The 14,257-nt window shown below is 42.7% G+C and overlaps 1 protein-coding gene and 3 non-coding genes across 4 annotated transcripts in view; 3 read left to right on the top strand and 1 right to left on the bottom strand.

The window, feature by feature from the left end:
• Nucleotides 1-14,257, bottom strand: part of whrnb (whirlin b) — a 90,804-nt gene that overhangs the window by 46,498 nt on the left and 30,049 nt on the right. Inside the window, exon 2 of the mRNA XM_035165088.2 lies at nucleotides 3,659-3,835. Coding sequence (XP_035020979.1) covers nucleotides 3,659-3,835 — 177 coding nt within the window. The remainder of the gene's footprint in view (nucleotides 1-3,658; nucleotides 3,836-14,257) is intronic.
• trnar-ucg lies at nucleotides 8,123-8,195 on the top strand. Its single transcript has one exon. It is a non-coding gene; the product is annotated as a tRNA-Arg (tRNA).
• On the top strand, nucleotides 10,511-10,583 carry trnar-ucg. The gene has a single exon. It is a non-coding gene; the product is annotated as a tRNA-Arg (tRNA).
• Nucleotides 12,926-12,998, top strand: trnar-ucg. The gene has a single exon. It is a non-coding gene; the product is annotated as a tRNA-Arg (tRNA).

The raw sequence follows: 14,257 nt of genomic DNA, 5'->3' as shown, positions 1-14,257 counted from the left end.
ACTATGGACTGCAATATACTGTATGACTGAAGACTGGATGAACACAAAACCAGCCACTCAGAGCAAAACAATTATTACAAAGTGATTACACTATGATATAAAATTGATTATGCCAGTAATTAACTACGGCAATTATGTTGCATATTTTAAATAATCTTCACCTGTGCACCTTGAAATGTGGGATGCAGTCAGGTTACTCCTGAGGGTGGCTTATATAGCAGAGCCACTGTGAAGTGTTATCTACCACGACCAAACATTCACAGTGCTGCCTGCCTTTCATGGGGAGAAGGAGAAGTACTAATATATATATATATATATATATATATATATATATAAATAGAGAGAGAGAGAGAGAGAGAGAGAGAGAGAGAGAGAGAGATGGATGACATGACAGCTCCCCAAAAGTACTTCTTATCACACTGATGTATGTCCAAGTGTTCATGTCTCGAATAAGTTTGGTTTTAATTAGTTATTTGATGCTATTAAAGATGCTAAAATGGTTAAGACTTGTTCACAATTGGTTGGAGGGATCTCAATACTGTGGCTTTCATTGGAAAACTAATTTGACTAACACCAGGTTTAGCAAAATGATTTGCTGTGTGCTTTGACTGTTCGGATTGGTCCTTGTCCCATCTCCTAATACAGAGGAGGCAAGGTTACAAACCTATACTGCAACCTGCTACCAAGGGTCGACTAAAATGTTTTGGCTTCGTATTTGGGAGCTGTCATGTTGTCCACCTTTATATTATAAGGTATAAGTCATTTGTTCGAATAAACAACATTCATAAAGGAGAGGTGGCACATTGTATTTCAACAGGCATATTTTCAATAACAAAGATTTATATATTCTCCAGATGAGGAGCCAACAAATAATGGCTCCCTATTTTACTGTATATGGCAAGCCTCTGTAGTGGTAACAGCTTCTCAGGCCTCGGTCCAAAACCTGCACTCCCTTCCTCAACCTTTAATCAGTTCTCCTCCAGGTCCTCCAAGCTCGTATGAATATAAGCAAATATAAGCACTTTTCTTAAGTATCCTGCCACACCAACATTTAATAGAGCAGACGTAAATCAGCTCCTGAGCAGCTTTTAGAGGAATTATCCATCAACTGATGCCCTTTCATATACAGAGTTGTATTCATACGCACTTGCACCGGCTGAGTGAAGAAGCTTAGGCAGCACTTTAGCCACTAGAGGATGTTTGGAGGAACCCTACAGCGGCAGTGCGCTCATTGATTTCCAGTCCTGCCTGAGCAAACCATCGATCCTATGAGAAGAGTGGACTCAGGGATATCATCTAATTGTGAATGTCATTACCATGAAGATCCGAGTTTACTGAAATTATTGTTGCTGGCCTGACCCTTTTCCTGAGCCAGTTAAGGGTTTTCCAACTTCAGCCATGGAGAAAACAAGTTCATTAAAACCCTCTTGTGTAAAGTGTCATCATCATAACATTTGTGCTTTAAAGAAGCATTTTTCGAATCGTATACATATACTGAGCACTTTATTAGGAACACCTGTTTATCCATAAAAAGTCATTTCAGGCAATAATGGGGCAAATCATGGTGTATGAGATTAGTGAAAAATATATCTGGTGAGCAGCAGTTCTGTGCTGACGAGAGAGGTCAGACCGAAAGGCTACAGTCACTCAGATTACCTCTCTTTACAACTGTGATGAGCAAGGAAGCATTTCAGAATGAACAAGAGGTCCAACCATGAGGTGGATGGTCTACAACAGCAGAGCCCATGTCAGGGTTCCTCTCCTGTCTGCAGAGAACAGAAATGTGAGGCTGCAGTGAGACAGACTCACCGACACTGGACAGTTGAAGACTGAAAAACATAGCTTGGTCCGATGAATCTGGATCTCTGCTGAGGCTGCTGTTGGTAGAGTCACAATCTGGAGTCAACAGCATGAAGCCATCGAACCAATGTGCCTTCTGTCAACAGTCCAGACTGCTGCTGCTGTGAGGAAGAGGGGATCTTTCTTCACACACTTTGGGACCTTAAAACTAGTCCATCATGGTTTGAATGTGACTGTTTATCTAGGTACTGTTACCGACCATGTTCATCCCTTCATGGCCACAGTTCACCATCTTCTAATGGCTACTTCCAGCAGGACAATGTCCCATGTCACAAGGTAAAAGTCTCAAACTGGTTTCATGAACATGACGGTGATTTCAGTGAACATCAGTGACCTCCACAGCCACCAGATGTGAATCCAGTGGATGTGGTTGAATATGAGACCAGCAGCTTGAATGTGCAGCTGGTAAATCTGCAGAAATGATGTGATGCTGCCATATCAACATGGAGCAGAACCTCAGAGGTAAGTTTTCAACAACTTGTGGACTCCATGACACAAAGAACTGAGGGAGGAACTAATACTACTACACTATACTAATACCCCAGTATTAGAATGGTGTTCCTAATAAAGTGCTCACTTAAAATGTTTATTGGACTGACATTTTATATCTGTGTTTACCTTGTTAATTTGATTTTTATTCAATTGTATATTTATGTATTTATATTCACATTCAGGTACTGACAACTGTTCAAATACTGTTTGAAACATAGTGAAAAAGACCTTGACACAATCTCCTGAATGACTTGCCCAACTCTAATATCCACTGTTAGAAATGCATTATTAATTCCAAGCAATGCTCACATAGTATGATTATAATTTTTTTAATTTATGCTCTCTCTCTCTCTCTCTCTCTCTCTCTCTCTCTCTCTCTCTCTCTCTCTCTAAATTAGAAGAATGTGGTATAAACTTATATACCACATTCTGGTAAATTTATATACAGTTGCTTATAATATGATAGATTGTTTTTGTGATAATTGTAGCTTACAGGCTGCTGACTGACTGTTATTTGCATTGCTGGAGCCATTTCAGTGGACAGAGCTGTGAGTAGCCATGATAATCTACTTCATTGTAAAACTAATAACAGTTTTGGGGCACAGCGAGGTGCATGTTTTTTTACCGTGTGGTATAGAGCTGTTTTTTGATTTATACCAAAATAAATGCCATCTACACAGAAGCCACGTGTCGAAAATTACAAAACAAACTGTGCAGCAATACGCATCATTGAGCTTTCTATTTATTTCTTACTCTCACATTACAGATACAGAAAAGGGCCACCCCACTGCATCACAACATTGGTTGAGTTTCAAAGCATTAAACAGATCTATATCAGAAAGGATTAGTTCAAGTTTTAGCAAGCATTTCAATTTGAACAAAGAGCTCAGTGTGAAATGGTGGAGGAGCAGCCTGCGTCACAGGCCTGTGGCGGACGACTGCTGTAGGATGAGTCTGTCATCCAAAACCTCACAACACCACAGGTCATGATGACTGTGTTCAGGGAGCCATATTCCAGTGCTGAAGTAAGTGCTGCCAGGCAAGTGCAAGGACGATCACAAAAACCTCTGTATCATTCTGGATAATACATTCTTCAGAACCTGCAAGATGCTATTTTAAAAACCAGCAGTTGTTTCTCTCCTTTTTTTAGAGAAAAGTGATGACTTTTCAAGTCTGCACTGCATTGGTGTCTCTTATGTTTTATTCATGTTTACAATGCATCACATCATCTACAACAGCCTGCTGTAATTTGTTTCTCCTGCAGCACCACAGTACACACACACAAACTCACACCAGTCCTTCTTACCGTCCTCTCCTCCGTACCGGGTCCTTGCCTCTGGTTTATCTCGTGGCTGTCGGGCGGTGGGGAGACACTCCGGCCCTGAGGGTCCACCCAACTGTACACATGGTTGGTGATGTAGCCTCCAGGAATCCGACCCATAGAACACACTGACATCGCAAGCTGCTTGCATCCCTTCAGCACCTACATCAGGAGAGGAGGGTGAGACTGTGAATGCTCTAAAAGTGCTTCCTCCAATAGACATAATGACCAACCAATGAAATCTTTTATGGCAGATATTTCAGCGGATCTCATGTGGTTTAAGTTCTCACCATGCTGCAGTGGTGTATAACAGGATCTCATACACCTGACAGTGACATTGTTGTTGTTATGGTTACTACTGAAAACAGCCAGTGATGCTGGGTGTGATCAGAGCTGCCAGGGCTGTGACACCACCAAGACAAAAGTCAAAGAGAAGAATTCATGTAAGACCTGGAACTCTTTACTTATCCTAATACAGATGTTATGAACAAGCATCTATTGAGTATTAATGGCACAGGAACTAAGGTTGCTGGTTTCCATGTGCATCAGTGGATGTATGTAGGCACATGTTACTGTTTCTACAATGTGCCTTAAAGCAACACTGTAACTTTGACTGATAAACAGCGCCCTCTGCAGACACACGTGTTGATTCATTCTGTTAGGCTCCGTGTTTCAGCGATAAAGTGGTTTTCATGAGGAGATATAACAAAGCCAATCAATCTCATGACCAGAGCTCTGACTGCGTAGTCATAATCCTGAACCTGAATAGCTGCGGCTGTAACAAACTCTGTTTAAAACTCTAACCCATATTTTAAAAGATTCCTGGCTGAATATTGGAGATAAACGCTGGCTCTTCTTGGCATCTTCGTCTTTCTTAACTTAACATTTAACCAAAAATATTTCCCTTACTTTAACCAAAGTGTTTTTATTGCCTAAAAAAAACATGATAGTCAGAATGTAAACCCTGGGATCTGGTGTCACAGCAATGCTCTTTGTACACACACATCCATCCCGACCACCTCCCACCAACTCTTACGTAATGCATTAATATAGTTTCATGCATTAGAAAAGTGTTGACTCCCAACATAATTCAGTCAGCAATTACATTTGTCCTCACAATGCAATTTAGAGAACAACTGATTAATATATAGACATATTTTCTGAGGGACAGGATTGCCAATAGACATAAATGTTGAAATGTAAATCACACCATTTGTCGGACTGTGGGCTGGTCCAGCCAAGGACACAGACATTATCTAAACCCACAATCTTCTGCCAACACCCTTTTTTCCACCAGATCTGACTCTTATTTAATGTTACTTGTGCTCAGGCTATTATTGTAAACACTGGCTCTGTAAGTCACCATGCCCCCTGACTGCTGGCACAGGTACACCTTTGTCTGGTGTTGAATCACTGCATCCTCTCGTCTTTTCTCCTTGAGTGATCTCGTTCTCCTCTCAGCTCTGCTGTTGCCTCGCGCATCTGCTGTCACATCATTTAGATGTTTAAGAAGAGAGGGACAGAATTAGTAGAGGCTTTGGGGCCATGGCGCTGACTATGACTGTGACTCACAAAGACACTTGGACACAGAGAAAAAGAGGGTCCGAGTCCGCCCTTCTATGGCCTGATCATCCAAGGCCTCTCCAGTGTTCAATTCTTTGAAAAAGAAAAAGGAGATATATAATAATCAATTAAAAAGAAGTCATTATAATTACTTCACATTTTAGTGATACCGACCAGTGTGCACTCAGTTTTGTTGCATACAATATTAATATTTTTGTTATAATGCATCTGTGGAATCAGTGTATGCTCCTGAATAATTAACACAGTGTCTTCTATTAATTTATCTATTAGACCTCTGGCATTAACATTTTAGTGATGTTGTGTCTATTTTATGTAAGCTAACATTAAAAATTACAAGCTCATGGACCAACTGCACGTGCTTCAATGAGACAGTATACTCAGAATGGATTCATCAGCAAAAGCAATGTTTAGGCTTTTGTGTCCCACAGGGGTTTTGGTTTTCATATTTAAATCTGTCTAATTCAATAAAGACATCAAATGTCTCCAAAATGTTCCTGAACAACATAGTTCACAAACAAAGGGTCTGATGAATGTGTCTTTGCACTATTTTTAGTCAGTGTGATGTTTATCTGAAAACAAGTGCGGAAGTTTCAGCCTGCATCAAGTGGACACATTTGGCAGCTTCTTAGACATGAAAGCTGCTTACTTTTTTTGTCTTTCCCCTTTGTTTCTGTTCATTCCTATTTTGGGCTCTTCTCTGACACTCTGATCCACATGAACATGCAATGAGTGATTGTGATAAGGCACAGTCGCTCGCTGAGGGACACTTCAATATGAAACATGGCTGCAGTGTAGGTCACAGCTGAGATGGCTCTGCTGCAGGATCGTCCCTGTCATCATAAGGGCAATGGGCCATGCTGTTTTTAGATTTTCTGTCTTATTGTCTGCAACTGTTTGCCACTGGGGTTTCATTGTCGCAGAAACCAAGACAATAATATTTCCTTGCAAGAACTAAAAAGTGTCTGGAGTTTACAGCTGTCACTTACTGTTTTAAGTGATTTACGAACATTGTCTAAACGCTGCCACATCACATGTGGATTATCCCTGGTCTGTTTAGTGATCCTGAAACTCTGGGAAAGACTCCGGACCGCAACAGAAACGTCTTTTCAGTAACCCTGACTTTCCATTAAGGTCAGCCATCAGGATAATGACAAATTTGAGTCCAGCATTGTTAGCCATCCTACCCCATCTTCTGTCACTGTTGTGCATGGGTCCACAAGACCATACAGAGGTGCACACATCTCTGGGAATTTCAACATCCTCTCCAGGAGCAGTGCCACTTCCAGAGCAAGCTGAAGTTGACCAGTGACGAGTTTGATGACCTGCTAGCTCAGGTTGGTGCCAGGATCTGACTCCGTTGAGTTTAGTTTTCATCGCTGATTGGCTTTTGCAACATTTGCATCATGCTAATTCTTAGCACAAGTTTAAATAGTTCAGCTTGAGGGAGTGAAGCGAATGACGTGAAATTTGCATCTATTTGCATTTTTGCATAGACCTTGTATTTAATCTCATTGTGCGAAAATTCACCATGACCGAAGACAGAATGGTTCAACAAAATCATTCCAAGGATGTGTGTGTGCGTGTGCGTGTGCGTGTGTGTGTGTGTGTGTGTGTGTGTGTGTGTGTGTGTGTGTGTGTGAGATCACTAAAAAAAGGATCAAAACCAGTGAAATCCATGAGTACAATCTTGCTAAAAGTAAAAGATACAGTTAAACATTCCACACTCAGTCATTGTAAAACATTAATGTTCAACCTTAGATGCAACTTATTAGCCGCAATTTAAAATGTACCCCAACGTTACAGCTCCCTTTAACAGCTTAATATACATATAGCCCATTGTCCCTTATAGACTCTCTGGATGTGGTGCCTGAGGAGTTGGATGGCTCTGAGGCGCTCCCTTTTTCCCCCCTCTTTTTTTGTGTGTATCCCTTATGATTCGTATTTTTATTTCTTTATTTATTCATATATATATTCCCTTTTCCCTTTTTACTCTTTATTTACTTTTACTGTTTTATATTGGTGTTTTTTTATTTTTCTTTCCCTCTGTATGTTTTTGTTCTTTTCTGTTGCGTCTGTCACCCAGAGACGGGGTGGGGGTTGGGATTTCAATGGTAGTTGCTAAATCTCAGAGCAACTACATTACCAGTTCAAGACACAGCAACATATTAGCTCATAGCGTTCTAGTTACATCTAATAACTACTCAACTCCTACCAACAGTTAACTGCCTGTGAAGAAACGTTTAATACATATGCACTGACATTACTTTGGAGTTGACAAACACCTCTAAGGGAAATTCACACATCTGTAGTGGAAGAGTTATCAAGGCCCCTGTGATGACGTCAGCGATACTATCCCCCTGACAGCTATATTAATTAAAGAACAAAGGTGCAACACAAACTGCATCATCTGAGATATGGATCATTAAGTCCAAAGCCTTTTCTACACTACCTTCAGCAAGAGTACACTACTTTCAACAGAACTTTGCAAGTGTATTGGGAGGCTCTCCTTAGAAACTATTCGGCAGTATGGGGGTTGAACCCATGGCCTTTGTGATATTAGAACCATGCTCTAACCGGTCATGGATTCAGTTACTGTATTGGCCAGTTAGGTGTATTTACAATGAAAAAGCTACCAACTGCCAGCATTTGCAAAGTAGATAGCAGCCTAAAAGTTCATCAAAAATCGTTCACCCCCTGTAACATCATGCATCACCAAAGTTTTGACTTAAGGCCCCCCCAAATAAATCAAGCAAATTGATTTATATCACTGTATTTCAAAGCTAACATTAAAATGTGCATGTTGTCATCTTCTTAACAAATTATTCTGCCTCAACAAACTAACAATGGCCCTCTTAACACCTATAGGACCACGTGGCCTAATGGATAAGGCGTCTGACTTCGAATCAGAAGATTGAGGGTTCGAGTCCCTTCGTGGTCTGGTACCTTTTAATTGAACCAAATGTCCACTCTGTAGAGCTGCCAGTAAATACTGCTAAACAAATTAAGGTAAACTCTCAAATCACACATCAGACCTTGATGAACGAATTATTCAAATTGAAAATCTTTACTGATGTATATTCTTTTATTTGTTGAGAACAAAATTATGTATCAACGGTCAATAGAAACCCAAATCATTAACCCATTGAGGGCTGGATTCAAAATCCTACCCAAAATCAAAGAAGAAAACTGAAATCACAGGTTGATCCAACTTGCGTGACTTTTATCACAGCAACTCTCCCACGTGCCTGTGTGCACCCCCGACAACGTCTGGGCATGCTCCTGATGAGTCGGCGGATGGTGTCCTGGAGGATCTCCTCCCAGACCTGAATCAGGGCATCAGTGAGCTCCTGCACAGTCTGTGGTGGTACTTGGCGGCGTCAGATACACCAATATATATACGCCGCATTGTCCTGTACCAGGAGGAACCCAGGGCCCACTGCACCAGCGTAAGGTCTGACAATCGTTCTGAGGATTTCCTCCCGGTACCTAACAGCAGTCAAGGTACCGTTGGCTATGACATGGAGGTCTGTGCGACCCTCCAAGGATATGCCTTCCCAGACCATCAGAGACCCATTGCCAATCCATTCATGCTGGATGATGTTACAGGAAGCATAATGTTCACCACTGCGTCTCCAGACTCTTTCACGCCTGTCACATGTGTTCAGTGTGAACCGGCTCTCATCTGTGAAGAGAACGGGGCGCCAATGGCAGACCTGCCAATTCTGGTGTTCTCTGGTAAATGCCAATCGAGCTGCACAGTGCTGGGCTGTGAGCACAGGTCACACTAGAGGTCGTCGGGCCCTCCTGCCACCTTCATGGAGTCTGTTTCTGACAGTTTGGTCAGAAACATGCACACCAGTAGCCTGCTGGAGGTCATTTTGTGGGGCTCTGGCAGTGCTCCTCCTGTTCCTCCTCGCACAAAGGAGCAGATACCGGTCCTGCTGCTGGGTTGATGCCCTTCTACGGCTCTATCCAGCTCTCCTTGTGTAACTGCCGGTCTCCTGGTGTCTCCTCCATGCTCTTGAGATTGTGCTGGGAGACACAGCAAACCTTCTTGCGACTGCAAGTATGGATGTGCCATCCTGGAGGAGCTGAACTACCTGTGCAACCTGATTGGGCTGCAGGTACTGCCTCATGCTACCAGTAGTGACAAGGACACTAGCAGAACACAAAACTAAAGAAGAATCAGTCAGGAAGGATAAGAAGAGATCAATTATCTGTTGGCACCAAATGCAAAACCATTCCCTTTTTGGGGGTTGTCTTGCTTTTGCCTCTCCATTGCACCTGTTGTCACTTTAATTTGCACCAAAGCAGGTGAAACTTATTCATTATCACTTGTTCTTCCTAAATGGATAGATTGATACCCCTGAAATTAAACTGACTTGCTGTTATACTCTGACGATTAAGTGTTCCCTGAATTTTTTTGAGCAGTATTTGGTCAATGCTTCAATTCTAGGAAGGCTCTTCTTACAAACTATTGGCCAATGTGGGCTTGAACTCATAACATTGGTGATATTAGCAACCTCTAAATAGCCATGTGATATTCCCAGAAAGCTTGGTAAAAATGTGCGTCCATGCTTTTTTGAGTAACTTTGTACACACACGCTGAAAAACAAACAAGACCAACAATTGACCAAGACCAAATCAAATCTGAGTGTGTGAAATTGCTTTTCTATTCCATATCTCAGGGGTTCAAGACCATTTGTGGTTGAAACTAGCATCTGATTGTTCACAACTTGGGTGGGATACTTGCAATAATAGTGAGTGAACAAACACACTGGTGCAGTTAGAAGTCAGTTCATGCTGGATATTTCACTAAGTGAGCAATCTTTCTGCCATTTTCTATAATTCAGAGAAGCTTTTGTAAATTATGGCATTGCATCTCTTACAAACAACTGGCCAGTATGGGGCCTTTGTGATATTAGAACCATGCTCTAACCGGTCATGGATTCAGTTACTGTATTGGCCAGTTAGGTGTATTTACGATGAAAAAGCCACCAACTGCCAGCATTTGCAAAGTAGATAGCAACCTTAAAGTTCATCAAAAATCTTTCACCCCCTGTAACATCATGCATCACCAAAGTTTGGGCTTTAGGCCCCCCAAATAAATCAAGCAAATTGATTTATATCACTGTATTTCAAAGCTAACATTAAAATGTGCATGTTGTCATCTTCTTAACAAATTATTCTGCCTCAACAAACTAACAATGGCTCTCTTAGAATTGTTAGCTGAACCTAGAATCAAGCATACAGGACCACGTGGCCTAATGGATAAGGCGTCTGACTTCGAATCAGAAGATTGAGGGTTCGAGTCCCTTCGTGGTCTGGTACCATTTAATTGAACCAAATGTCCACTCTGTAGAGCTACCTGTAAATACTGCTAAAAAAATTAAGGTGAACTCTCAAATCACATATCAGATCTTAATGAACGAATTATTCAACTTGAAAATCTTTACTGACATATATTCTATAATTTGTTGAGAACAAAATTATGTATCAACGGTCAATAGAAACCCAAATCATTAACCTATTGAGGGCTGGATTCAAAATCCTACCCAAAATCAAAGAAGAAAACTGAAATCACAGGTTGATCCAACTTGCGTGACTTTTATCACAGCAACTCATAATGTGACTCAGCACCATGTATGGCTCCCACGTGCCTGTGTGCACCCCCGACAACGTCTGGGCATGCTCCTGATGAGTCGGCGGATGGTGTCCTGGAGGATCTCCTCCCAGACCTGAATCAGGGCATCAGTGAGCTCCTGCACAGTCTGTGGTGGTACTTGGCGGCGTCAGATACACCAATATATATACGCCGCATTGTCCTGTACCAGGAGGAACCCAGGGCCCACTGCACCAGCGTAAGGTCTGACAATCGTTCTGAGGATTTCCTCCCGGTACCTAACAGCAGTCAAGGTACCGTTGGCTATGACATGGAGGTCTGTGCGACCCTCCAAGGATATGCCTTCCCAGACCATCAGAGACCCATTGCCAATCCATTCATGCTGGATGATGTTACAGGAAGCATAATGTTCACCACTGCGTCTCCAGACTCTTTCACGCCTGTCACATGTGTTCAGTGTGAACCGGCTCTCATCTGTGAAGAGAACGGGGCGCCAATGGCAGACCTGCCAATTCTGGTGTTCTCTGGTAAATGCCAATCGAGCTGCACAGTGCTGGGCTGTGAGCACAGGTCACACTAGAGGTCGTCGGGCCCTCCTGCCACCTTCATGGAGTCTGTTTCTGACAGTTTGGTCAGAAACATGCACACCAGTAGCCTGCTGGAGGTCATTTTGTGGGGCTCTGGCAGTGCTCCTCCTGTTCCTCCTCGCACAAAGGAGCAGATACCGGTCCTGCTGCTGGGTTGATGCCCTTCTACGGCTCTGTCCAGCTCTCCTTGAGTAACTGCCGGTCTCCTGGTGTCTCCTCCATGCTCTTGAGATTGTGCTGGGAGACACAGCAAACCTTCTTGCGACTGCAAGTATGGATGTGCCATCCTGGAGGAGCTGAACTACCTGTGCAACCTGATTGGGCTGCAGGTACTGCCTCATGCTACCAGTAGTGACAAGGACACTAGCAGAACACAAAACTAAAGAAGAATCAGTCAGGAAGGATAAGAAGAGATCAATTATCTGTTGGCACCAAATGCAAAACCATTCCCTTTTTGGGGGTTGTCTTGCTTTTGCCTCTCCATTGCACCTGTTGTCACTTTAATTTGCACCAAAGCAGGTGAAACTTATTCATTATCACTTGTTCTTCCTAAATGGATAGATTGATACCCCTGAAATTAAACTGACTTGCTGTTATACTCTGACGATTAAGTGTTCCCTGAATTTTTTTGAGCAGTATTTGGTCAATGCTTCAATTCTAGGAAGGCTCTTCTTACAAACTATTGGCCAATGTGGGCTTGAACTCATAACATTGGTGATATTAGCAACCTCTAAATAGCCATGTGATATTCCCAGAAAGCTTGGTAAAAATGTGCGTCCATGCTTTTTTGAGTAACTTTGTACACACACGCTAAAAAACAAACAAGACCAACAATTGACCAAGACCAAATCAAATCTGAGTGTGTGGAATTGCTTTTCTATTACATATTTCAGGGGTTCAAGACCATTTGTGGTTGAAACTAGCATCTGATTGTTCACAACTTGGGTGGGATACTTGCAATAATAGTGAGTGAACAAACACACTGGTGCAGTAAGAACTCAGGTCATGCTGGATATTTCACTAAGTGAGCAATCTTTCTGACTTTTTCTATAATTCAGAGAAGCTTTTGTAAATTATGGCATTGCATCTCTTACAAACAACTGGCCAGTATGGGGCCTTTGTGATATTAGAACCATGCTCTAACCGGTCATGGATTCAGTTACTGTATTGGCCAGTTAGGTGTATTTACGATGAAAAAGCCACAAAGTGCCAGCATTTGCAAAGTAGATAGCAACCTTAAAGTTCATCAAAAATCTTTCACCCCCTGTAACATCATGCATCACCAAAGTGTTGGCTTTAGGCCCCCCAAATAAATCAAGCAAATTGATTTATATCACTGTATTTCAAAGCTAACATTAAAATGTGCATGTTGTCATCTTCTTAACAAATTATTCTGCCTCAACAAACTAACAATGGCTCTCTTAGAATTGTTAGCTGAACCTATAATCAAGCATACAGGACCACGTGGCCTAATGGATAAGGCGTCTGACTTCGAATCAGAAGATTGAGGGTTCGAGTCCCTTCGTGGTCTGGTACCATTTAATTGAACCAAATGTCCACTCTGTAGAGCTACCTGTAAATACTGCTAAAAAAATTAAGGTAAACTCTCAAATCACATATCAGATCTTAATGAACGAATTATTCAACTTGAAAATCTTTACTGACATATATTCTATAATTTGTTGAGAACAAAATTATGTATCAACGGTCAATAGAAACCCAAATCATTAACCTATTGAGGGCTGGATTCAAAATCCTACCCAAAATCAAAGAAGAAAACTGAAATCACAGGTTGATCCAACTTGCGTGACTTTTATCACAGCAACTCATAATGTGACTCAGCACCATGAGTCGGCGGATGGTGTCCTGGGGGATCTCCTCCCAGACCTGAATCAGGGCATCAGTGAGCTCCTGCACAGTCTGTGGTGGTACTTGGCGGCGTCAGATACACCAATATTTAACGTCTCGTAGGTGCTACATTTTATTTAGGTCAGGGGAACAAGAGGGCCAGTCAATGGCATCAATGCCTTCGTCATCCAGGACATGCTTACACACTCTGGCCGCATTGTCCTGTGCCAGGAGGATCCCAGGGCTCACTGCACCAGCGTAAGGTCTGACAATCGTTCTGAGGATTTCCTCCCGTACCTAACAGCAGTCAAGGTACCGTTGGCTATGATATGGAGGTCTGTGCGACCCTCCAACGATATGCCTTCCCAGACCTTCAGAGACCCATTGCCAATCCATTCATGCTGGATGATGTTACAGGAAGCATAACGTTCACCACTGCGTCTCCAGACTCTTTCACGCCTGTCACATGTGTTCAGTGTAACCCGGCTCTCATCTGTGAAGAGAACGGGGCGCCAATGGCGGACCTGCCAATTCTGGTGTTCTCTGGTAAATGCCAATTGAGCTGCACCGTGCTGGGCTGTGAACACAGGTCCCACTAGAGGTCGTCGGGCCCTCCTGCCGCCCTCATGCAGTCTGTTTCTGACAGTAAGGTCAGAAACATGCACACCAGTAGCCTGCTGGAAGTCATTTTGTGGGGCTCTGGCAGTGCTCCTCCTGTTCCTCCTCGCACAAAGGAGCAGATACCGGTCCTGCTGCTGGGTTGATGCCCTTCTACGGCTCTGTCCAGCTCTCCTTGTGTAACTGCCGGTCTCCTGGTGTCTCCTCCATGGTCTTGAGATTGTGCTGGGAGACACAGCAAACCTTCTTGCGACTGCAAGTATGGATGTGCCATCCTGGAGGAGCTGGACTACCTGTACAACCTGATCAGGCTGCAGGTACTGC

Source organism: Hippoglossus stenolepis, chromosome 9 (genome assembly GCF_022539355.2).
Source record: "Hippoglossus stenolepis isolate QCI-W04-F060 chromosome 9, HSTE1.2, whole genome shotgun sequence".
In the NCBI taxonomy this organism is placed as follows: Eukaryota; Metazoa; Chordata; class Actinopteri; order Pleuronectiformes; family Pleuronectidae; genus Hippoglossus; species Hippoglossus stenolepis.
Note: the sequence above shows the minus strand (reverse complement) of the source record. Positions and strands in the feature narration are given on the sequence as shown.